The sequence below is a fragment of the Podarcis raffonei genome, chromosome 10 (assembly GCF_027172205.1).
Source record: "Podarcis raffonei isolate rPodRaf1 chromosome 10, rPodRaf1.pri, whole genome shotgun sequence".
NCBI classification, from domain to species: domain Eukaryota; kingdom Metazoa; phylum Chordata; class Lepidosauria; order Squamata; family Lacertidae; genus Podarcis; species Podarcis raffonei.
Genome location: NC_070611.1, coordinates 16937289 through 16963218, shown reverse-complemented (window position 1 = coordinate 16963218; position 25930 = coordinate 16937289). Strand labels below are relative to the sequence as shown.

Genomic DNA, 25930 nt, shown 5'->3' with positions numbered 1-25930 from the left:
ACAGGATAGCAGCCTGGGACCATGTCAGAACCAGCCCTGTTTTTATATCTCTATATTCTACTTTTTGCTACATGGCAGATTTGGGTGGTATTGCAAGAGTACAGCAACTTCTGCCCTGTAGCCTAGAAGCTGGACCATATCACAAGACAGCAGATAACAGGGAGGGATGTTTCTGTGATTGGCATCTGAATTTGATTTATACCTGTGATTTCTCAGCCTTTTCAGCAAAAACCTGAAGCCAGAAGCGACTCCCTTAGTCTGTACATTTATGTATGAAGCGCCTGCACACTGGTTTTGTGTATGTGTCTGTATTATTAGCACTACTGAAAACCTTTTGTTGATTAGTGGCTTGAAATTTCTGGATCTTACAGACCCTTCAAGTGTCCCTATTTTCCAGGGACAGTTCTGGATTTAGAGAAGCCGTCTGGATTTAGAGAAGCCGGTTTCTGACTTGATCCCAGAATGTCCCGCTTTTCCTTAGGACGTCCCTATTTTCATTGGAGAAATGTTGGAGGGTCTGGAGTTATGTGATCCCTTGAGCCAAGGAGATAAGTAACTATATAACCTTTAGAAGACATCTGAAAGCAGCCCTGTATAGGGAAGGTTTTTTAAAAAATGTTTTATGTTTTTTATATACATTGGAAGCTACCCAGAATGGCTGGAGCAATCCAGGCAGATGGTCAGGGTACTATTTGATTGGTTGGTTGGTTGGTTGGTTGATAAAAGGACCTCCTTATTTTCACTGGAGAAACGTTGGAAGGTATGGAGTTGCCATACAAAACACCCTCCCATCAGATGTCAAGGAAATAAATAACTATCTGACTTTTAGAAGACATCTGTACACTTAGATTTTTTTGTTTACAAAAATACATGCATTTTCTCTTTTTTCAAGTTGCGTTTTCTACAGATAAGTTTCATTTCTTGACACATTAGTGTTACATTTTAGAAGACATCTGAAGGCAGCCCTGCTTAGGGAAGTTTTTTATGTTTGATGTTTCATCGTGCTTTTTATATTCTGTTTGGAGCGGCCCAGAGTGGCTGGGGAAACCCAGCCAGATGGGCAGGGTATTAATAATATTAATATTAATACTATTAATACCACTATTAATAATACTAATAATACTATTAATAATACTATTGATAATATTAATATTATTATTATTATTATTTACAAAACCAGAGGAAAACGCCAGTTCAGTGAAAACTCACAATGCTTTTTTACACCTAAAAGTCATTTTAAACAGCCGACACGTTGTAACTAAAGAATGGATACTATCTCACTGACAACCTTGTTTTATCCGTGACTGCGCGGCCGCAAATGCTTTGCCCGCCTCGCCACTCAGCGCATGAATGGATTAGCTAGTAGTCCCGATAGCCCAATGAGAGGCGGCGATGCAGATTGACGCTCCAGTGCTTTGCATCGCGGATCCTCATTGGGCCGACGAAGAATTCTTCTCCATCTCCCCTGGCTAATCAGGAGCGGCAGATTTTCGCTCCGCCCTTCAAGCCCTTTGATCTGTCTTTCCTCTCTACACACAACGGAGAGTCCCTGAGGTTTAGCAGGACCCCGGAGCTTAACCCTTGGCTTAACCTTTTTTTGTTTTCCACGCTGGGTGCAGCAGACAGAAGCAGCGACCCTTCTTACTTTAGGTAGGTCAAAAGTAAGTCTTAAATCTAACCAGGGACCTGCACTGATCCTTTGCCGTTCCCGCTGCAGTTGGTCGAAGTTGCGGGGGAGTGGGGCAGAAACTGCACTCTGCACATGTTCAGAGGCACTCCTTCCTTTTGCTGACCGTCGGGCATTAAGGGTTCCTTGCTTGAGCTTCAAGCCGTCAACAAGGATATGCTCAGTGGTGCCCCAAGAGACGCATGAAATGTTTTGCATTTCATTTTTTGGGAGGGCCGTTTTAAGCATATCCGGCGCCGTGGTGCAAAGATCCCTCCGGCGCCCCACGCCCCCTTTCCAGAGTTGTCGACCTTTTTTTAAGGGAGCTGACACCACGCTTACACATTATCTCTGCTTGGGGGGGGGGGGACAGGAAACAAAAACAAACTTTTTTAGTTGCTTGTTTATTAACAATGGACTTATATATATGACACCACCACACTGTTTTTGGCAGACAAATTATCTTATTATGTAACACCTTGTTTTTAACAATGTTGCTTTCTTTCTAATTTCAGAATGCCTGCGTTATTCATGTAAAATAGTTTGATACAGTACATTGTATGGTATACTTTTCCCTCAAATTAAGAGATTTTGCTTACTATTGGTCAGATAACGTTGTTAACATGAATAGAATTCACAACAACAAAAATTCTTGCCCCTAGCACATTTCACAGCTTCAGTTGCCACAGATTGTCACTGAAAACAATGCATTGGTCAGTCTGAACCATGTCAAGTAAACTATGGAAGTAGCATATCCACAACACAAACTGTGCTAGTACAGTGGTACCTCGGGTTACATCCGCTTCAGGTTACATACGCTTCAGGTTACAGACTCCGCTAACCCAGAAATAGTGCTTCAGGTTAAGAACTTTGCTTCAGAATGAGAACAGAAATCGTGCTCCGGCGGCGCAGCAGCAGGCCCCATTAGCTAAAGTGGTGCTTCAGGTTAAGAACAGTTTCAGGTTAAGAACAGACCTCCGGAACGAATTAAGTACTTAACCTGAGGTACCACTGTACTTTCTTTTCAAGTATTAATTCCATAATGGTTACAATATGAGGGAGCCACTACTCTCAGCCTGTGAAAAGTAGTGGAACCTGGCTATCAGACATTTTGAAAATGTGTTAGTTTACAGTACATTCTGGCAGCCCAATGCCAGGTTCCAGGCATTGCAGTGGGTTGGACTAGATGACCCTTCCAACTTTACAATTTAAGATTTAATAAAAGAATTCTTTCTCAATTCAGCACCAGGGCTAGGGGTGCCCAAACATTTTTCAAAGAGGGCCAGATTTGATGAAGTGAACACTCTAACCCAGAGGTTTTCAACCTTTCGGAGTCCATGGCTCCCTTGGCCAACAACAACATTTCTGCAGCTCCCCTGTGTGGAAACACACTCAGAGCCTCAGGAGCCCAGTTACATCACCCCTTGCCTGCAGAGGCGGCAGACCGTCACCCCTTTTTGAACACCCTCCCCAGTGCTGGATTTATGCATAAGCTAAACAAGCTATAGCTTACGGCCCCACTCTCTTGCGGGACCCAAAAAAAATTTAAAGGAGAAAAACACTGGATGTACATTTCCAAAATATAAGATAAAAAACATTTTGTTATGTGCAAATGGCTTTAGATACCTATTAGGTCCATAAATTACCATATAGCATATATTCAACACAAAAAACAGTGACAATTTGTTGTTGACATATTTGTTGTTGTTTAGTCGTTTAGTCATGTCTGACTCTTCGTGGCCCCATGGACCAGAGCATGCCAGGCACTCCTGTCTTCCACTGTCTCCCGCAGTTTGGTCAAACTCATGTTAGTAGCTTCGAGAACACTGTCCAACCATCTCGTCCTCTGTCGTCCCCTTCTCCTTGTGCCCTCCATCTTTCCCAACATCAGGGTCTTTTCCAGGGAGTCTTCTCTTCTCATGAGTTGGCCAAAGTACTGGAGCCTCAGCTTCACGATCTGTCCTTCCAGTGAGCACTCAGGGCTGATTTCCTTCAGAATGGATAGGTTTGATCTTCTTGTAGTCCATGGGACTCTCAAGAGTCTCCTCCAGCACCATAATTCAATAGCATCAATTCTTTGGCGATCAGCCTTCTTTATGGTCCAGCTCTCACTTCCATACATCACTACTGGGAAAACCATAACTATACGGACCTTTGTCGGCAAGGTGATGTCTCTGCTTTTTAAGATGCTGTCTAGGTTTGTCATTGCTTTTTTCCCAAGAAGCAGGCGTCTTTTAATTAGGTCCATAAATTACCATATAGCATATATTCAACACACAAAAAACCAGCAACAATTTGTTGTTGACAAAGGACAGCTGGACATATAAAGGGCCCCATTACCTTCATTAGCTTAGCGCCTCATCAAACCTAAATCCGGCCCTGACTCTCCCTTGTCGAGTGTTCCCACAGCCTCTTCTCCCCTCTCCTTGAGAGTCCTCAGGGCAGCAGCCCCTGGTCTCTGAGCTGCCCCAAAGAGGGGCTTGGGAAGAGGATGCCCCCAGCCTTAGCAGACCAACGGAGACCGAAGAAAGGTGAGCATGAGGCCAGCGCCTTCCTCACCTTGAGAGGCAGCAGTGGGCATTGCTGGTCCTGCATGGTGTGCCCTTCAGCGCTGGGCACTCAGCTCCCAGGCAGGCCTTTCACACAACGAGCACAAGAAAGGCCAACACGGCGCTTGCCTGCCCAGCTTCCCACTTTTCTGTCCATTCCCAACAGCAAGGGCTGGCGGACTGGCTGGCTGGGCTCCCTTGCCCGCTTGCTTGCTTCCTCGGAGGCCGCCTCTGCTCCTGGCATTCAGAGGGTCGCAAGGCCAGCTGGCTAGCCCCAGCTGGGTCGTCTCCTTCCAGCTGTCCCGCTGCAAAGACCCATCGGCCTCTGCTCCAACGTAAATCAACAACCCAAGCTTCAAAGCCAGGGCATACTATATCAGCCGAGTGAAGTGCGCACACAGAATAGGCTTGAGGCTTGCGGAAGCATACTACAACTATGGATTTATTAATCATAAATCAGGACAAAGAAACATGTCGTCTCTCTCTTTGTCTTCTCAGGGAGACAGAGAAAAGCAAAAGCTATTCACACAACGAAAGTTCCCAGCAAGCTGTGCTGGTATGTAAACAGACATGTGACATGCAACAGTTCCATGTCTGCAACTAAAGGTGGAATGGAATTTCCCAACATCTAGCACCCCCTGGCCAGTCCCAGAGGCACCATTCACCTGTGGAGCTTGTAGCCAGGGCTGTTGCAACAAACATTCACATAAGCCTTTGGGAGGCAGAGATGTGAGAGGGCACCAGAGGAGGGAGGGAAGGGAAGAAAGAGGGACAAGGCCAGTGTTGTCCACGGCACCCCTAACCATCATTCAAGGCACCCCAGGGTGTCACAGCACACTGATTGAAAACCACTGCTCTGACCATTGGACCAAATGCATGTTAGTACGTATTCACGTAAGGCCACACCTGCTACGTGAAGATGCCTCTGAAATTCTCCTGGCTCTTAAGTGTGCTTAGAAGTCATCTAGAAAGTGTGCTAAACAGAACACTGCAGGACGTCATCGTGGATTCGGTCACTTCCGTTTTGGGAACGCTTGTGTTCATGTTTCCGCCTAAAACGTGTACAAATGTTCTGTGTTTGGTTTGTTTCAGTTAGAGGCATGGCTTCTGGAACAGCATTGGTTTATGATGATGAAATGACCAGCCATAAGCTCCTTTGGGATGAGTAAGTTCTATGCCCTTTAAAAATGTGGTTTTTTTGGGGGGGGGGCTATTGAGTTGTTGTTTTTATTTTTATTATATATTTTGTGTTTTTATATCTTGATTTTATTCCTTGAACCGCCCTGAGACCCCTGGGTATAGGGCGGTATATAAATTTAATACTACTACTGCTACTACTACTAAGAATAAGTTAAATCTTAGTTTTTTAAAAGCAACAACAAACAACTACAAATGTGGCTTGAGAACAACATGTGTGATCCTGTTTTCTGCTAAGCAACCCACAACTGCAGATCAACAAGTGTACGCTCTTTCACACAAACACTTGTACGTGTGTACTGACAGCTTGTACCTGTGTTCAGTGCAACATGTGAACAAAGTTAATCTGAAGTTCTCCTTTTTGTTGTTGTTCTAGCCTATGGATGATTTTAAAACTTTTTTTTTTAAAGTTAATCATCATTCTTCAGGACTTCAGATTCAGGGGTTAAAGTTGTGGTTTCAAGAAAAAAAAAATCTCCTGCCAAAAATAGTAATATCTCAATAGTAATATAGATGCTTCCTTGGTGATTTTAGTGCAAAAATAAAACATTTGCTTGTTTTTCAGCCCAGTCTGTGACATTGAAGTCCCTGAGCGACTTTCTTCCTGCTATGAGCGCCTTAAATGCTATAACCTGGTTGAAAGATGCGTCTCTGTACCTGTCAGAGAAGGAACTGAGGAAGAGGTCATGTTGGTTCACAGGTCCGACGTCTGTCATGATGCGTTTCCATCGCTATGTTCGAGAAATAGAAAAGGCATTCACCCCTTGATATTTTCCTCAAACTTTCCACACACAATTTGTTCTTATAATGAAATAGCCTAACCCTAAGACCTGTATGTAAAATGGGGAATGAAATCCCGGCCTTTTGCAAAAAGTCGATGAGGCCTAGGTTGAAAGACAGGAAATACTTCATACTGTTCAGGTTGATAGGAAAGATATTGGAAGTAGCTGAAGCTCAATACAAGTTAGTCTACATCCGAACTTGAAATTCTTTAATTGGAGACGTAATACTCCTTTTCCCCTTAACCATGGTTAAGAGGGCAAGCTGTGAACATACTTGCTTCTTGTCTTCCTTTCCGCTCATGGCTCCCCCCCCCTTTTTTTGGACCTAATCATGGTGAAGCATTGTGTCTCTGCTGACTAACTATACTTAGTCAAAAATGAGAGTTTGAAAACTCATTTCTAACCGTGGTGGCAAAGGATACTTAAAGCGAACCAGGATTAGCCCTGGCTTTGGTGTAGGCATAACAGCGCACCATGGTTAGCTCAAAAAAGGGAAAGGAGGGGTGAGGAGAAAGTGGGGTGAGTATTTATTTATGTATAAAAGGTAAAGGGACCCCAGACCATTAGGTCCAGACGTGACCGACTCTGGGGTTGCGGCGCTCATCTTGCTTTATTGGCCGAGGGAGGAGGCGTACAGCTTCCAGGTCATGTGGCCAGCATGACTAAGCCACTTCTGGCGAACCAGAGAAGCACAGGGAAACACCGTTTACCTTCCCGCCAGAATGGTACCTATTTATCTACTTGCACTTTGACATGCTTTCAAACTGCTAGGTTGGCAGGAGTAGGGACCGAGCAACGGGAGCTCACCCCGTCGCGGGGATTCGAACCGCCAACCTTCTGATCGGCAAGTCCTAGGCTCTGTGGTTTAATCCACAGCGCCACCTGCGTCCCATATTTATGTATATATGTATTAAATTTATATATCCTGCACTTCTTGCCAAGCGATTCCAAGCCTGAATACAAGTTTTTGGCCTGTTCCCAATCTCTTAGGCCCCATCTGCCTAAAAGAAAAGGTAGATTTGTTTGTCCTTCTAGGTTAGTCATGGAAAACCTGTGGCCCTCCAGCTGTTGCTACACTCCAGTTCCCATCAGTGCCAGCCAGCTTGGTCAGTGGTCATGGATGATGGGAGTTGTAGTCCATCAATGCCTGGAAGGCTGCAAGTTCACTGCCTTAAAGGTCTGAGGCATTTTTTCTTCCCCAGCTCGGATTATTTGGAAACTGTGAAGAGAACTCCGAAAATGACAGAAGAAGAGCTCCGAAAAACCTCGGCTGGTTACGATGCTGTTTTCTTTCACCCGGTATGTGCCGACACAATAATGATCACTTTCTATATAGAACAGGGTTTCCCAAACTTGGGTCGCCAACTGTTTGTGGACTACAATTCCCATCAACCTTGACCACTTGCCAGCTAGGGATGATGGAAGCTGTAGTCCAAAAACAGCTGGAGACCCAAGTTTGGGAAACTCTGATATAGAACATTTCACATGGGTAAATCTCCGTGTGCGTCTCTCTGCTGGGCCTCATGTCAAGAGAGAGAGAAGGGAGGGAACATACTAGGCTTACTTTGACACGCTGAAATATGCTCCAAAATGCTCCTTCTTAGAGGTTGTGGTGAAAGACTTGAATTGCAACCTCTGCTGTTCTTCAGACCACGTATCGCTGTGCCAAATTGGCTGTGGGAGGAACTCTGGACATGGTGGATGCTGTGATGTCAGGGAAAACACGGAATGGGATGGCTCTGATAAGGTAACAATGTGATAGTTCTTCTTATCAGAAACCCTGTGTGTTTTTCAGTTCCATTTGCCAATGGGACCAGTAACCTAGAGCAGGGATGGGGAACTTTTCCCCATTGTGGGCTGTGCTTCCTCAGAAGCTTATCTGTTGATATGGCGTGCTGGTGGCGGGCAAAGGCTAGAAGAAGTGGTAGGTGGGTCCACAGTCAAAAAGGGGCAGGGCACCCTCTTTTTCTCCTCCTTCCTTCCTGCCACCCACTTTCTCTGCAGGTTTTCCCCTTCCTCGTCATCAGCATGAAATTAGGCCTATAGGGATGGTCCCTTTGTAGAGGTCTTCAAGCAAGGTCTGGACAGCCATCCACTGAGGATGTTCTAGCTCTAGATAAATTATTATTATTATTTTATTATTTATTTATTTATACATACATACATACATACATACATACATACATACATACCCCGTCCATCTGGCTGGGTTTCCCCAGCCACTCTGGATGGCTCCCAATCGAATATTAAAAATACAATACAGCATTAAACATTAAAAACTTCCCTAAACAGGGAAGACTTCAGGTGTCTTCTAAAAGTCAGATAGTTGTTTATTTCCTTGACATCTGGTGGGAGGGCATTCCACAAGGTGGGCGCCACTACCGAGAAGGCCTTCTGCCTGGTTCCCTGTAACCTCACTTCTCGCAGGGAGGGAACCACCAAAAGGCCTTCAGAGCTGGACCTCAGTGTCCAGGCTGAACAATGGGGGTGGAGATGCTGCTTCAGGTATACTGGGCTGTGGCCATTTAGGGCTTTAGAGGTCAGCACCAACACTTTGAATTGTGCTTGGAAATATACTGGGAGCCAATGTAGGTCTTTCAGGACCGGTGTTATGTGGTCCCAGTGGTCACTCCCAGTCACCATTCTGGATTAGGTGCAATTTCCGAGTCACCTTCAAAGGGAGCCCCACGTAGAGCGCATTGCAGTAGTCCAAGCGGGAGATAACTAGAGCATGCACCACTCTGGTAAGGCAGTCCGCAGGCAGATAGGGTCTCAGCCTGTGTACCAGATGGAGCTGGTAGACAACTGCCCTGGACACAGAATTAACCTGCGCCTCCATAGACAGCTATGAGTCCAAAATGACTCCCAGGCTGCACACCTGGTCCTTCAGGGGCACAGTTACCCCATTCTGGACTAGGGAGTCCTCCACACCTGCCCTTTCCCTGTCCCTCCAAAACAGTACTTCTATCTTGTCAGGATTCAAGCTCAATGGCCATCCACTGAGGATGTTCTAGCTCTGGATTTCCTATGTTGACCAGAGGATTAGGTGACCTATGAACCCCACTTCCAAATCTAGGTTCCTGTGGTTCTATTAATTAATGCTTAATTTACCGCTTTGCTTGCTTGCAGGCCTCCAGGTCACCACAGCCAGAGAAATGCAGCCAATGGGTTTTGTATATTCAACAATGTTGCTATAGCAGCAAAATATGCCCAAAGGAAATATGGTCTGCGGAGGTTAAGTATAGATTGGTCTCTACATTTCTTAGTTTCTGGCCTAGAGGTTTTCTTGCTTCTCTAGTGAATATTGTCATTGTTGGTTCATGCAGAGTTCTCGTTGTTGACTGGGACGTGCATCACGGACAAGGAATTCAATATATTTTTAATGAAGATCCAAGGTTTGTTGTTTACTTGTTTTTACAGATTTGGAACAACATTTTATATGCCTTTCAAAATTCTTGCAATTAGTCTGGAAGTGGGTTCCTGACATATTTTGGCACTTTTTGATATCCTTAAGATGCATAAAATCATTAAAACTGATCATTGTAAAATCTACACACACACACACACACACACACACACACACACACACACAGACACTTAGAATGATGTTCAGTTGTAACATAACTATTTTATCATTATGTGTCTTGCATCATGTTCTATATTTTTTATTATTCATGCTCATCTTTTATTATGTCAGTTCATTCTTCCAGTTTATCTTCTGGGAATAGCTGCATTGTGCCATAAAGGTAAAGGTAAAGGGACCCCTGACCATTAGGTCCAGTCGTGGCCGACTCTGGGGTTGCGGCGCTCTTCTCGCTCTATGTGCAGCTTCCGGGTCATGTGGCCAGCATGACTAAGCCGCTTCTGGTGAACCAGAGCAGCGCACGGAAATGCCATTTACCTTCCCACTGGAGTGGTACCTATTTATCTACTTGCACTTTTGACGTGCTTTCGAACTGCTAGGTGGGCAGGAGCAGAGACCGAGCAATGGGAGCTCACCCTATCACGGGGATTTGAACCGCTGACCTTCTGATCGGCAAGTCCTAGGCTCTGTGGTTTAACCCACAGCGACATAGAGAGTATTAAAAAAATAATAATTCAGACCTTTTCCAGGTTTGCCTGTGTTCAGGACAACGGCTTCAAAACCCAATTTACCTGTTAGCTTTCTGGGTGAAGTTGGAAATCCAAAGTTGAGAGAGAGTGGTTTGGCTGTTTGGTGTAATAATAATGGTTTGGCTTCTCATGTCATCTGAATCCAGATCTGCAGTTTAGGTTTCCTGAACAAACCATGAACTGCATACCACAGGACAAACCCTGGTTACAACTCATGGCTAGTCAGGAAAGAGAGAGCTAAGCAATGAGCCCAGGTTTGGATGACATGTCAGGCAGCAGAATGATTAGAATAGGGGCAAAACGCTCACTATCTCCTCTCCTGTAAATCACATACTCCTGCCAAGCCATGCTTTGGCTTAGTTGACATGTGGACCAGGCCAATGTGTAATGTTGTCATGTTTCACGTTCACTGTTGAGGTACAAATTTGGTGATTGCACATGCTGAAAAAAACCTTCAGGTGAGCATTAATGGCGTACTTAACCTTGTTTTGTTCTTGCTTCCAGTGTCCTCTATTTTTCCTGGCATCGGTATGAACACCAGCAGTATTGGCCTACACTTAGAGAGTCTGATTATGATGCAGTTGGTCAGGGGAAAGGAAAAGGATTCAATATAAATGTGCCTTGGAATAAGGTAAATAACAAGATAGCTTAAGAATGCAACTTCAATAAGCTCTAGAAGTCATGCACCTGGTGCAATTTCTGTTTAAAAAAGTTTTTCAATTGTTACCTTGATTATTTATGCTTTAAAAATGTTTTAGACTGCAATAGTAAGGTATCAAGAGAGGTGTAAAATGGGTAGAACCCAGTTTGTTAAAAGTGATTCGAAGCTGAAGGTTGTGGAACTGGTGATAAGAGTTTGTAATGATTATATGAATAACAGATTAGAAAAGGGATTTATAACCTGATATGTAACATAGCAAAGTTTGTACAGATAACTGCATCTGCATGATACTGTTTCACAGATAATCTTTCTGTGTTGCATGTGTTCTGATAACTTTTTAACAAATAAGGAAAAGATTCATTTCCCATGTACACATCCCTTGGTTAGCGGAAATCTCTAATTGGCAGAGAAAAGCATTTCCCAGGTATGCTAATTGATTTTGTACTGGTATGGCTTCCGTCATAATGGTAACAAACACAGCCAAACCCTGTAACTGAAGTTCACATCTGTATTCTATTTACACGTTGTCAGTTGTGACTCAATCCAGCATTAAGCAGGCGCGTAAGATTCTTCCCACTCAGCGTACAATTTTAGGATTTGATCCTTCTGATAATGGCAGGAGCCACAGCTCTGCCTCATTCTTTGAAGCCTTGGATCATTTCCGTGAGATCTTAATGAAATCTTAGACTGCCTTGACAGTTTTAAAAGCAATCTGTTCATTCTGTTTTAATCTATTGCCTTTGCAGATTGGAATGGGCAATGCAGATTATGTAGCCGTATTTCTTCACGTGTTGCTTCCCTTGGCTTTTGAGGTAACTTTCCTCCCCCATTCTGAATGTTGTAAATCTCGTTTGCATGAATTAGAAATTGTATCTAAAAGCCATTTCAACATATTCCTTGGTAGTGGCATCTTGAGAAATGATCTTCTGCTATAGGGAAATAGTGATTGCTGTATTTTTCCGTCTATAAGACTCCCCCGTGTATAAGACGCCCCCTATTTTTGGAGACCCAGATTTAAGAAAATGGGGGGAGATGTATCCGTGTATGAGATGCCCCCTAATTTTTGACATTATTTTTTAGGGGAAAAAACCCTAGTCTTATACATGGAAAAATACAGTATTTTATGTTGTTGCTTCTAGAAAAATGGTCCGCAGGGGTGAAGGCAGTTATCAGATAGAACTGCATTGACTAGGGAGTGATTAAAGAAATATACAGCTATTTTTAGCAAGCACAGAGGAAAGTAAATAGAAGCCTTGAGATGGTGATGGTTTTAGAGGAGCTTAGAGTAAGGGTTGCCAGCAAGAATTGCCAACCTGGTACCCGTGGGCACCGTGATGCCCGCGAAGGCTTTCACCAGTGCCCCTGGACAGATGCCCTAGACTCTGAGCTTTCATTTTTAAAAAAAGTCCCCAGCCCTCCTAGAAAAAAAAAATATGAGGTAAAACGTGCAGGTATCGTCTAAGCGATTTCTGTGAAATGAGGGTGGTTGTGTGGTGGCCATCTTGTATTTTCACCCTGGTACTGAGGAATGCTCCCTGTTTGATAACAACAGCACCTCTGTGTATGTGGAGATCACGCAGTATTGATTTTACACAATCAGGACCGGCATGACATATCTGATTTCCAATTGGTAAACGTAAGGGAGGGTTGGCCTCTCTCATTTTGGGCTATGCTACACTCCACGTGGCAGCCATTTTGTTTTATGCTGTACCCCACCTCAGCAGCTCTTTTGTGACTGGCACCCCACAACACACTCTCAAAATGCCAAATGTGCCCACTGGCCAGAAAAGGTTGGCGACCTGTCTTAGAGTACAATGATTGTTCTCTTAGTGGAGTTGCCATTTGTATGTGGTAGACTAAATGCTTTGCACACTTAAGGGTCTAGTTTCAGTCCCTAGGGTCTCCAGATGCTACGAGTCCAAGTGGAGCAGACTTCTGCAACCTGGTACCACTCTCCAAATGTTCCTGGGCTACAGCTCTCTTCATCTCTGACCTTTGGCTATGCTGGCTACAGAAAATGGGTGTTTTAGTTCAAAAAATCTGGAGGGCACCAGGTTGGGGAAGAGCGGGTTGGGGAAGAGCGGGTGAGGTGGACGACCGTCTAACTTGGTGTAAGGCAGGTTAAGAGAATGAGAAAGCAGTATTTGCAGTTCATTTAAGTAGACCATCAATATTCACATGCCAATGTATCTGCTTGAATCGATGTATTACTGGCAGATTTCTGTAGCTTCATTCAGAGTGCACTATAATGTATTGACAGTTTTGTTTGGTTTTTTTTAAAAAAATCTTAGTTTGATCCAGAACTTGTTTTGGTCTCTGCTGGTTACGATTCCGGAATTGGTGACCCAGAGGTAAGTAATCTTCTGCATATATATTTGCTACCTCCCTGACTTTAGAGTTAAAATTTCTTTTCATATAAGAGCGAGAACAGGCAAATTTCCCAGAAGTGGTTTTCTGGTTTGATGAGCTGCTTGTATCTTTCTTTCCCATTCTCTAGGGTCAGATGAGCGCTACGCCGGAATGTTTTGCCCATCTCACTCATTTCCTAATGCAGTTGGCGAAAGGAAAATTGTGTGTGGTTCTGGAGGTAAACTTTAAATGCGGCAAGCTTTTTTTGTGTGATTTGTTTAAAGCACTTACTTGACACTCTGTACCAAGAACAAACAAATCATAAGCAAAGTGTTGTACGAAAGTAATAAAACACATTAGAAAACAATAATAAACCATTAATAAACCAAGATACAGGAATTAATTAATTAATTAATTAATTAATTATACTGCCCTTCATCCAAAGATCACAGGACAGGGTGGTTCACATCATGAAAAGACAAAATGAAAAGACAAAATACATAATCAAACCAAACCAAACCAATAACTCCCTGTCTCACACACATTTAAAAGATTATAGATTGTTAATCAGCCAAACACCTGGTTGAAGGGAAACAATTTTGCCTGACGCCTAAAAAATGTGTAATGAAGGAGCCACAGTGACATATGCCAAATTAATATTGATAGGCAGGAAACTCCTGGGTGATCAAGTTTGCTTTTTAACATACTTTGACCTGTGGATACGTCCTTCTGAGGGGAGGCTGTTTCTGTATTTTGGCTGTGCCCATATTGGCCGTGAGTCCTGGAAGACCTGCTCCCTGCCTTGCTGGCTCCCCCGCCCCCGGAACTCAGTTATACAGCTGCAAATGAAATGTTTCAAGTCTGTTGTAAAGTGCAATGTGAAAATGTGACACAAGATGGCGATAGCGAGCTATGGCGAATTCAGTATATATTTTCAAATGTATTTTAGGGCGGATATCATCTGAGGTCGCTGTCTGAATCGGTTTGTATGACTCTAAAAACTTTGCTTGGAGATCCATTGCCACGTTTGTCCGGAGAAATGGCGCCATGCTTAAGGTATTTGTATAGGTTTGTGTGCACAAGTCTACATGTTTGGAATAAAAGATTGCCGCTCCTTCCAGGAGTTACTCACATGAAGGGGGCAAGCAAAAAGGGCTGTGGGAATCACATGTGGGGTGGGGTGGCTGAACATGGAGTCATCCATGCTCCTTTCGCATGAGCAGTGCTTGAAAAGAACTCCAGTGTAAACATTATCTCCATATGTGAGCAGAATTCAGCCAAACGGGGAGCACATTTTAAGTCCTGTTCATTTAACTGAGGAAGTTTTAATTCCCTGCTCAATCATTCCCTGTTGTAATAAGCAAGTCTTGTATCCCATCTTCATGCATGAGGTTGCTGTTTTTGGAAGACATTGGTAGTATATTTGGAAGTATGTACAGTTTATTTGGGACGCGGGTGGCACTGTGGGTTAATCCACAGAGCCTAGGACTTGCCGATCAGAAGGTCAGCGGTTCGAAGCCCCGCAACGGGGTGAGCTCCCGTTGCTCGGTCCCTGCTCCTGCCAACCTAGTAGTTCGAAAGCACATCAAAGTGCAAGTAGATAAATAGGTACCACTCTGGCAGGAAGGTAAACAGCATTTCCATGCGCTGCTCTGGTTCGCCAGAAGCGGCTTAGTCATGCTGGCCACATGACCCGGAAGCTGTACGCCGGCTCCCTCAGCCAATAAAGCGAGATGAGCGCCGCAACCCCAGAGTCAGCCCCGACTGGACCTAATGGTCAGGGGTCCCTTTACCTTTACTATATATTTAATGAAGAAGTTAAACTTAATGAGACTTTTAAAAGTGAAACCTCATTGTCAACAATGGAAAACTAGCAAACCTACAGAGGAGAGGTTGGTCGCTGAGCTGGGTGTATAGTCACTGTGTTGGAATTTGGGCTGAGCTCCATGCGCCATAATAAACCACTTGCATGGCAAGGAAGGACATGCCTGTCATCCTTTAACACATGATGTAAAAATGTGTTGATTACCGACTGACTTGCATAGTTTCTTTTTGTTTGTTTGCTAGTCCATGGTCAGGATTCCCCCAGCTCTGTACAACGGAGAGTTTTGCAATAAAAACCACAGACCTTCATGTAAAGAGCAAAATTATTTTCTCCTCATCCTAGCACAATTCTGCTCCTACTTCCATCTATGCTTTTCCCCATTTGCCGGTTTTTCTTTTCTTCATTCTGAAACTCTGCATGTTGGAAAGAGAGCCAACAATTTGGTTTTTATCCTTGCTATGATTTTGACATACACAGCTTATTCTGAGTGGAGCAAATGTCACATATTTTTATTGTTGTTGTTAGCATGGATCGAACAATTGTGCCCATAATTACACTATGGGGATGTTTTGTTTGTGTGGTGTTCATCTCTTGCCTTTTCCTGGCCACACCTGTTTTCATGTTTCCTTTACTAGCTGGAAGTCATAATCAACTTAGTTTGTAATCTTCTCCAAGGTGGTTGGATTCCATTAATGCTCCATCGAGGGAAGATGGGAAGCATACACCCACTCAGGACTCCACATTAGATATTGAATTATTATTATTACACCCCGCCCATCTGGCTGGGTTTCCCCAGCCACTCTTGGCAGCTCCCAACAGACTATTAAAAACACGATAAAACACCAAACATTAAAAACTTTCCTAAACAGGGCTGCCTTCAGATGTCTTCTAAAAGTCAGGTAGTTGTTTATTTCATTGACACATGATGGGAGGGCGTTCCACAGGGCAGGTGCCAGTACCAAGAAGACCCTCTGCCTGGTTCCCTGTAACCTCACTTCTCAGAGTGAGGGAACCGTCAGAAGGCCCTTGGAACTGAACCTCAATATCCGGGCAGAACGATGGGGGTGGAGACGCTCCTTCAGGTATACTGGGCTCCACTTCACTGACTGGAGCTTCTAGGCCCTTTAGTTAATGTAATAAGGCATGTCATTTTAGGGGTTGAACTTAATTTTTGCAAATTTCTTCAGGGAGGGGTCTTAAAAATATGCTTTTCGGTGTGAGGAATTCAAATCTGCTATAGCTTTTGTGACTGGAGAACATTTAGCTTGGTAAGTTTGATGAAGAAGCACATACAGTCTATTGAATACTAATATAGTTGAAGGACCAGACTCTGCTATGCCAAAAATATGTTTTTTAGTCCTTAGCATGCCACAAAACCTGTGATATTTTTAAAGTTGTTTTCTGTCCTGTGTCAGTGCAACTTGCTAATGCAACATCTTTACAGATTCTTACTTTTAAACAATATAGAGACTGGGTTGATACTCATTTGTGTGTGTATTTTGTAGATAACCTTTCTTACACTCTTCTGTCTCTTCTGCAGTGCATTAGAATCAATCCACAATGTAAGAGCTGTACACAAACCATACTGGAAGTGTTTGATGCATGAAGGTAATGACACACTTGCCTAAAATTTATTCTAAAGTGCAGATAAAATTGATAAAAATAATGCAGTGAATGTATTAAAGCAACACATATTTTCAGGTTCAGATAATCTACCAGTTAGACCTCCAGTTCAACTAAGTTCTCTAGTCTGTCAGTTTAGGGGGAACTTTGGCTAGACCTTGATATAGCTGGATGGGGGTTCTGTGTAAGTGGGAGAATATAACTGATTGAATGAACATGGATAATTTTTAGTCTGTCCCCCCCCTCACTTTCCAACCCAACACTCAAATGAAATGATGGCAAGTTTACACTGGATAGTCTAATGAGGGGAATGTTTGGCTAGTATACTTGGGTTAAAGTTATTGGGGCTAAACATGTTTAAGTTTAGAGGAAACAGTTCATCCGGCTTGTAGAGCATAGCACATGGTTCCAGGTTTTCCCTCCTGAATGGTTAAATATTATACGGTGTTTACAAAAGGTAAGGCTAGAGCAGGATTCTGAATAAAATGTACGTAACTTTTAACATTGCCTTCCTAGAAACCTGCTGGTTGATTTCTGCTGAGCCGTTCCATCTATTTAGAGTCATACATACAGTATGATCTGTGGCAAAGGTAGTGTTTTTCAGATGTTGTTGGACTCCAATTCCCATCAGCCCCAGCGAGTGTGGCCAATGATCTGGGAGGATATGAGTTCAGCAATATCTGGAAATTACCACCTTGGCTATCCCTCATTTGTGGGTTGGATATTAGAACCTTGTTCATTCTTGAAGACCTCTGGAAGTCTTGGAGAAGTTGTAAACGTATGCAGTGTTAACAGCATAGATCAGTGGTTCTCAGCCTGTGGGTCCCCAGATGTTGTTGGACTACAGCTCCCATCATTCCTGACCACTGGTCATGCTGGCTAGGAATGATGGGAGTTGTAGTCCAATAACATCTGGGGACCCACAGGTTGAGAAACACTGGCATAGATTGTCTTCTGTTAAGAGTTAAGCTTTTCATTGTGTGTTGCCCAAAGATGTCTTCTGTTGTTTTCAGACGTAGCTCCATTGCAAGACCTCAGTACCAGGGCACAACTCCTACACCCACTAGAAGCTGGAAGACCGAATAGTGAAGAGACCATCAGAACAGACAAGTTTCTGGAGCTCCACATGAAAAATATTTCATTTCCAAGACCTCACGTTAAAACAACCGTCGCCGTTGATGAAAGCAATGCACGCTTGCTTTCGCCGTCTGTTCAAATTGAGAAGGGAAAGGATACGAAAGAACTCAAGGCCCTTTTCAGGTTAGCCATACTGTTGCCAGGTCAGGAATAGAGTATGTTTATGAGAGATTGCAGTGCCTGTTAATGCAAATTCCAAAGCAATTATTATTATTTTCTACACTTGGAATATTCCTAATCCTTTTTTGGGTAGCGTTAAGGCATCACCTGCAGCTAACTTCATTATCAGTTTCTCTGATATTGGCATGCAGTGTGTCAAACCAGTTAATACTGAGTTAGGAGAACAGGAACAATCTACAATTATAGACCATGCACTAACAAAATGATTGGATTTCTCCCATTTACCCTCATGTCTCTCTGCCTTCATTTTCCGTTTTCATAAAATGCACCAAATGAGGCTAATGCTTAGTAAAAGACGGCTCCTCATTGAAGAATGACAACATAACCTTTGCTGGTTAATTATACACCAGGAGTCAGCAAACTTTTTCAGCAGGGGGCCAGTCCGCTGTCCCTCAGACCTTGCGGGGGGCTGGACTATATTTTTTTGGGGGGAGGAAATGAACGAATTCCTATGCCCCACAAATAACCCAGAGATACATTTTGAATAAAAGGACACATTCTACTCATGTAAAAACACGCTGACCATCCGCGGACTGGATTTAGAAGGCGATAGTTTGCCTATCCATGATATACACGTTGACACACATTTAAAAGTTTCACATGTTATTCAGATTGTACAGTTATTCCAGCTTTCCCAGACTGTGACCTGTTTCCAAAAACACGTCTCTTGCAGCGGACTTGATGCTGATCTTGTGAAAGAAGGAAAGGACTTAAACTCATTTTTGAACATGTTGGCTGTCCTTGACAAAATCATTAAAAAGGAGGTAATATCAAAAGTTACAATTCTGCATGTTGTAGCTCCTGATTCTTCTTTAGTCTGGGAGTGGTTGCTATCCAGGCTCTGCTTAAAAGTCTCTAGAGGCCGATGTGTTCTTTAGGTATTATGTCTATTAACCTGTCTTACTTTTACATGTATATGTAGCTTATGCATACAAGTCTGAATCTTGGTATTACGTATATGTTTCAAAACACCTTAGGCGATAGCTAACATGTCAGAGCTGCCCGAGGTCCCAGCTCACAAAGGACCAACGCCGTTTCGTTGTTAAGTACGAAAGTCTTTATTGAAGTTCAGTTTCACTTTCACAGCCGCAGCGTGCAGCTCTACGTCTCAAACTCTAGACCGCTGAAGCTCCGTCTGAATCTCCTCCCCCCAGACACCAGTTTAAGACTCTAGCCTTGCTCCACCTCTTCCTTTGCTCTTTCCTCCTCTGGTTCCGCCTGTCCGTCGGGGTCTCGCCCTTCCTAGACTCTTCTGACGCTGAGTCCCCTGAGTCTTCCCCCTCCCTCCGGCGGGCTTTAGGACCTGGTTCCCAATCCGGGTCTCCTGCTGTCCCGCGCGCCTGTACATTTGAACTTGGCGCACGCGCCCAGCCGGCAACCTTCCTCCTGACCGTTTCACTGCTGCTGTCACTGCTTCCCCCTTCGGGGAGGCTAGCTGGAACTGACCTCCCCTCCGTTCCCCCACTCTCCGATGGAGGCGTGGTCAGCCCTGACTCATCTTCTCTCCCCGCTGGAGGAGACGCTGGTCCTGGCACATGTGACTCTTCCCCCCCACTATGCTCTGGTGGGGAAGCTGGTCCTGATCCCCCGCTGCTGCTTTGGGAGTCCCCGCTGGCCCCTTGTTTCTGGTGCGTCCCCCCTGGGACCCCCCTTGCCCTGACCATCGGCGCCCCCTTCTGGGAATCTTCTGATTCGCTGGAGAAGCTCATGGAATCTCTCGGGTCACTGTCATACTCCCCTACGCTGCCCTCGGATTCTTCCCCTTCGCTCTCCATTTCCTCTCTCCCCTGTGCTTCTGCTCCTGAGCCCCTGACATTACTCAGACTCAGACTTAGGTGGGTATCACCCCTCGCTGTGATATAAAGATTACAACATCTGCATTGTTAAAAGACATTCCCCATTAAATTTCAGCATCCTGATTATTAGGAGGCAATAGCTACATTTGTTTTCCAGCTTCTTGCTTATTTTGATCATTGGGAAAAATCCAGAGAAAATTAGGTTCACGACCACCAATTCAGTTAGTAATGGTGACAGGGGTGCCAAATTGAATAAAATATAGGGAGGCCCAGGTAAGCCCCGCCTTGCATAACTGATCACAAAACATGCCATTTGAAAGGCAATGCCCATCAAGTTTGGAGGAGCCGGGCCCCCTCAAATATTTTATGGGGGGTGGGGTGAAGGGGCCTCTGTCCCTAGGAGTTGACTCCTACGAATGGTGAACGTGGTCTCATTTACTTCGCAGCACAAAGATATACTCAACAGACTGTTTTAAGGGGGACCTTTTTATTAGTTGTGCTTTTAAACACATCTTGATTGCGTTTCAGAATAGAAATAAAAGTACAGTGGTACCTCAGGTTACATACGCTTCAGGTTACATACGCTTCAGGTTACAGACTCCGCTAACCCAGAAATAGTGCTTCAGGTTAAGAACTTTGCTTCAGGTTGAGAATAGAAATCGTGCTCCTACGGCGCAGCACCAGGAGGCCCCATTAGCTAAAGTGGTGCTTCAGGTTAAGAACAGTTTCAGGTTAAGTACAGACCTCTGGAACGAATTAAGTACTTAACCCGAGGTACCACTATATCCTTGTTCTTTAGGTGACCAACGGTCTCGCAGTCTCATCTGAAGTATCCCTTTCTTCCGCCATCGCTCTAAAACATTGCCGTAACCTGAAGGTAAAAAAGTGAGTAAAAAGCCTTTTGCATCCTGTGCTTTTCTGTGCAGTTCAGTTACAAAACATTTAAGATGCTTTGGTTATATAACTGCTTAGTGCTACCTTTTGTTAATGAGTGCAGCAATGCTACAGAGCAATAATGTCTACCTTTTTTTGGGACTGGGATAATTCCTGACAGTTAGGAAAACAAATCTTAATATAATTTGTGTGCGTATTTTCAGTTTGTATAATTGGGTAGAAGGACCCAGGATTAGATGTGATGAAAAACACATATTTTCTCCTGCACAGGGAGTGAAGAGACACTTGTTACGTTGCTATGGTGCAAATATGTTTGTCGCTTCTCACATGCAGGTGCAAAGTATTAACTATTCTGAGTGACACTCCATGTATGCAGATACTTTTCATTCCAGATTCTGCAATCCTGAAACGGTTCTTTTGTGAACTAGAGAGCTTGGACACATGCTTGTAGAATACAAGGCACAATTCTTTTCTTTCTCCCTTTTATCATCTATTTGCAGTTTATTCCCTGGGTCTTTAGTCATCATTTCTGCCTGCCTGCTTCTTTGTTAGTTACTTACCTGGCTATATTTTGTAAATTTACTTGCACTGCTCGCCCTGCCTCTCTTTTTACGTACAGCTTATTGGCATGGTATTTTTGTGCATGGTATCTATTTAATTTAATTTAAATGCCACATATATTTTAATGTGTGTTACAACACTTTAATGTCGTTCTGCAGAGTCCTGTGTGTGTCTGTCGGTGACGTGGATGTGAAAACTGATTTGGATGATGGGTAAGGATTTCATACCCATCCCTGCTAAGTGGGTTTAAATGCCCAAACTACAGACAATACTATTACATTGCTGATGACCATTTGGGCAAGTTTTAAAAATGACATTGAAGACATGGAGATAGACTCATTCCTCTGTCTACTGTTCTGCACATTCTTACCTGGGAGCAAGTCTAATGAAAATCAGTAGGACTTCCTCCTTAGTGTACTTGCCTATGGTTGAACTGTAAATCGGTTTTCCTGTTGCTAGACTGGCTTCTAGAGCATCTTTTGAAAACATATCTGCTAAAATGGAAAAAGAACAAACGAGTTGGCTATTGTGATTATTTACAGACAGTTTCTCCCATGTTTTCTATGACTCTAGATGACCCCTTCCTAAAATGTGAGGATTGTTATGTGGATTTCAACCAGCCCTACAAGTGCCCAGTTACTTATTGCTTTAATTCATAAAGTATTCCTATTTTGCATCTAGTAGGACACGAATGAGGAAATTGTGGCCCTTCAAGTTTTGCTGCACTGTAACTTCCATCCTCCCTTAAGCACTGACCATTCTGGCTAGAGTTAACATAGCTTGGGAATCCAGTAACAGCCGGGGGGCGGGGTGTCACAGGTTTCCCATCACTCTGGTAGAATCTACCTCCTCCTTTTTGTTTCACAGCAAAGTTCTCCTGATAAATATCAGTGCTAAGCCGCCGAAGAAATCGGACACCAAATACAATATAACCGTGAACTGGGAAAAGGTAGGCATAATATTTTTCAGATTCCTTTTCTTCCCTAAGTATGATTTATAGAGGGTGGAAGAGTCTGAGCTCGAAGCTGAGCTAAACATTGAGCAATATCCCCTGATTTCAAGGGCTGATGACACCCAAGTGTTTGAGAACCTTGAGCCAGTTAGGGATTGCAAATATGTGTACCGTATTTTTCACTCCATAAGACACACTTTTTTCCTCCTAAAAAGTAAGGGGAAATGTGTGCGCGTCTTATGGAGCGAATGGCGCTGCACAGCTCTCCCTCTCTGTGCAGCGCCTCTTCAGCGAAGCGGGAGGGGCTCCGTTTCTCCTCCCACTTCGCTGGAGAGGCACTGGGCAGAGAGGGCCACCTTAACCTCACTGGGTTGTTGTGAGGTTGTTGTGTGATAGCCCTTGTTTAGCCCCCTGAGCAACTTGACAAACAGACAGGAGAACATTATTCTTGTTTTCCCTCTTCAGTCAGTCTTGGATTCCATCACTGCCCAAACCATGTGCCTCTGTCTCTCCAAACGGCCAGATGATCCCTTTTTTTCCCCTGGGGCTTTCCATGAGAGAATGAAATCCAAGCACTAATGCCTGTTAAAATGCTTCTCCTGTTCACTTGCAAAATGAAGCTTTTGAAAAGAGGCTCTACAGAAATAAAAGATTCAGAATTTTTTTCTTCTTGTTTTCCTCCTCTAAAAACTAGGTGTGTCTCATGGTCGGGTGCGTCTTATAGAGCGAAAAATACGGTATATGTTCTTAAGGCTGTGCGTCTACACATGTATGAAGCCTGTGCCTTACTTGTTGACTGCAGGAAATATCAATATGTGTCCTGTAAACACATTTGTTGTGTGAAGGTGGATGAACTCCAGCATAAATTGCTTAGAAACCCTACTTTGCAAATGTGTTGCACTGAGCTTACTACCCAAACATGCACCTAGTGGTTAGGAATTTTTTATTTTTCGGAACAAAAACCAATTGATTGACTTTGGGTTTGTGACTATACGACTGTATTCATTTTGTTTTATTTTTTAACTGAAGGGTGTTGAAACAAACAACTTTTTCTCTCCTGCCCTTGGACTCATTCTTCCGGTTGCATACAGCTATCAGCCTGACCTAACCATTATAATTCTTGGACCAAACCAGAATGTTGGGCAAAATGGGATTTCCTTGCTTATTCGCTTACTGCAAGGCTTGGCACAGTCTCACATTCTTGCTCTGATTCAGGTAAAAAGTTGATCTTAATCTTAATGACAAAATAAGTATATCATATTGGGTTTTTAGGAGGAAAGAACCAGAGAGAATACATTGCATTTTCTGCCTCCCCACATAAAAATTTTGTGTCATCCATGTATTCTGTAAAGTGTTGCACAGTCTTGTAGCCTAATTCCAGTCCAAAATTACATTTTCATATCAAAGAATGTCCCCAGCATGTGATACCCTTCAGGACTATGGTCTAAACCACTGAGCCTCTTGGGCTTGCTGATCAGAAGGTCGGCTGTTCGAATCCCCACGATGGGGTGAGCTCCTGTTGCTCTGTCCCAGCTCCTGCCAGCCGAGCAATTTGAAAGCACACCAGTGCAAGTAGATAAATAGGTACATGGTACCTCTAGTTATGAACTTAATTCGTTCCGGAGTCCGTTCTTATCCTGAAACTGTTCTTAACTAGAGGTGTGCTTTCGCTAATGGGGCCTCTTGCTGCCACTGCGCCGCCGGCACACGATTTCTGTTCTCATCCTGGGGCAATGTTCTCAACTCGAGGTAACTCTTCCAGGTTGGTGGAGTTTGTAACCCGAAGCGTTTGTAACCTGAGGCATTTGTAACCCAAGGTACCACTGTACCACTGTGGCAGGAAGGTAAACGGCATTTCCATGCACTCTGGTTTCTGTCACGGTGTTCCGTTGCACCAGAAGCAGTTTAGTCCTGCTGGCCTCATGACCCAGAAAGCTGTCTGTGGACAAACGCCGGCTCTCTCGGCCTGAAAGTGAGATGAGCGCCGCAACCCCATAGTTGCCTTTGACTGGACTTAACCATCCAGGGGTCCTTTACCTTTTTTTTTAACCTTTTGTATTTGTTCCACATTTCTACATTCTCTGGTCCCCTGGAAAATGTGCATATGCATAGCAATTACAATCTAGCTTTCATTATCCCCATACCAGTGATCAAGAGTGGTTCTCATAGCCCTCCTATTAAACGTGTATTTGAGGCACATGACCCCTGATGCTGATTTATCAATCATATATTTTGAACTCCCTTCCTTGGTAGAATCTTTTCAGGGTATCAGACAGAGGACATTCCCAGCCCTGTCTGAACATGCTGAGAATTGAATTTGGAACCTTCTGTGTACAAAGCCAGGTGCTCTACCACTGAGAGATACCCCATCCTCATTAAAACAAGATCAATAAATCAACAACTAAAATAGAAGCAATTAAAACATGGAAGCCAGCATAAAATCATCAAACAACCAAGCAGAACAAAAGATGTTCTTAAAAATGAAAGAACCAGTTATAGTTCCTGAGGAGGGGGGTTCCAAAGATGTAATCCATAAATCAGTATGGATTCATTGGAATATCATGTTTTATTGGCTTTTTTTTTTAAGGATACTGAGGTAACATTATTGCAAGATATAATCAAACCCCTGACGAGTGACTTTACACCTTCCTTTGGAACGTATGCACCAGATCTGAAGGAGAATGTGCAAAGGGTAATAGAATTAAGAGAGCAACTTCAAAATGAATGGAAATTGCTTCAGTGTTCAGGCAAGTAATAAGGTATGTATCAATTATAGAAGGAAAGTAAAATTAAAATGGACGTTGAATTTAGACTGTAGTCCTAAACACGTTTATCTAGAAGGGAACCAAGTTGAACTTATACGGCTTTCTTCTGAGTGCATAGGATTGAGTGGTTAGTATTGTTTTTCTAACTGCTCTGTGCTTTTTCAAGGTCCTGAATTAACTGCCATTACAAAAGCTCATGTTGCTTTATGCTGTAAAATCTGATGGATTCCTTCTCCCCACTCCCTTATATAGCAAACGTTTCCATTGCTGAAAGATGAAATTCAGTTGGCTGTCATTTTGGCTCTCCCTTTTGATCTGCATATCCAGAATCAAAATAAAAGGGAAAATGAAGATTATCTAGAAAATCAGCAGAGAAAAAGAATGAAGAGTGAGCTACGCATCAGGAATGATACTGCAAGAATCATTTCACATTTTACTTTTCTATTTTTTTTCAAATGGAATTTATGTACAGTGGTGCCCTGCAAGACGAATGCCTCGCAAGACAGAAAACCCGCTAGTCGAAAGGGTTTTCCGTTTTTGAGTTGCTTCGCAAGACGAAAACGTCTTGCAAGTCTTGCGATTTTTTTTCCGCCCCCCCTTTTTCTAAGCCGCTAAGCCGCTAATAGCCTTTTAGCAGCTAAGCTGCTAAGCCTTTAATAGCCTCCAAGCCGCTAAACCGCTAATAGCGCTAATCCGCTAAGCCGCTAATAGGGTTGCTTCGCAAGATGAAAAAACCGCTATACGAAGAGAATCGCGGAACAGATTCTTTTCGTCTTGCGAGGCACCACTGTATTCCACAATTATGTATTCCACAATTATGTATTTCACAAAATACTCTTCTATCTTTTTTAAAATTAAACTATAATTAAACAAGACTGTG

The 25930-nt window shown here is 43.5% G+C and overlaps 1 protein-coding gene and 1 long non-coding RNA gene across 8 annotated transcripts in view; one reads left to right on the top strand and one right to left on the bottom strand.

Moving 5' to 3' along the window:
* The first annotated feature begins 1517 nt into the window (after positions 1-1517).
* On the top strand, positions 1518-25512 carry HDAC10 (histone deacetylase 10). 5 transcript variants are annotated; one of them, XM_053406918.1, is made up of 22 exons: positions 1518-1650; positions 4714-4771; positions 5308-5380; positions 5978-6112; positions 7397-7493; positions 7844-7941; positions 9324-9428; positions 9521-9589; positions 10812-10938; positions 11715-11780; positions 13260-13319; positions 13466-13555; positions 14267-14373; positions 16683-16750; positions 17779-18025; positions 18756-18846; positions 20678-20763; positions 21492-21545; positions 22201-22282; positions 23315-23500; positions 24873-25044; positions 25303-25512. In XM_053406918.1, exons 3-21 carry the CDS (start codon positions 5316-5318, stop codon positions 25038-25040), a joined length of 2001 nt encoding a protein of 666 aa, XP_053262893.1. In that variant the 5' UTR covers positions 1518-1650; positions 4714-4771; positions 5308-5315; the 3' UTR covers positions 25041-25044; positions 25303-25512. The 5 variants fall into 5 exon arrangements, with proteins under 5 accessions (XP_053262893.1, XP_053262895.1, XP_053262892.1 ...); XM_053406920.1 differs by lacking the exon at positions 4714-4771 and having other exon boundaries at positions 25378-25512; XM_053406917.1 differs by lacking the exon at positions 4714-4771.
* The window catches only part of LOC128422651 (uncharacterized), a 506358-nt gene continuing 501089 nt past the window's right edge, over positions 20662-25930 (bottom strand). For all 3 annotated transcript variants that reach the window (XR_008332552.1, XR_008332554.1, XR_008332553.1), the window contains exons 2-3: positions 21704-21827; positions 20662-20749 (exon numbers count right to left, since the gene is read on the bottom strand). This is a non-coding gene — a long non-coding RNA (uncharacterized LOC128422651). The remainder of the gene's footprint in view (positions 20750-21703; positions 21828-25930) is intronic.

Excerpts from the sequence above, each read along its gene's own strand:
- HDAC10 (XM_053406920.1), top strand. The coding sequence starts at position 5,316 with ATGGCTTCTGGAACAGCATTGGTTTATGATGATGAAATGACCAGCCAT. Across the intron at positions 7,942-9,323 it reads AATGGGATGGCTCTGATAAG|GCCTCCAGGTCACCACAGCC; the intron begins GTAACAATGTGA and ends GCTTGCTTGCAG. Across the intron at positions 11,781-13,259 it reads TGCTTCCCTTGGCTTTTGAG|TTTGATCCAGAACTTGTTTT; the intron begins GTAACTTTCCTC and ends AAAAAATCTTAG.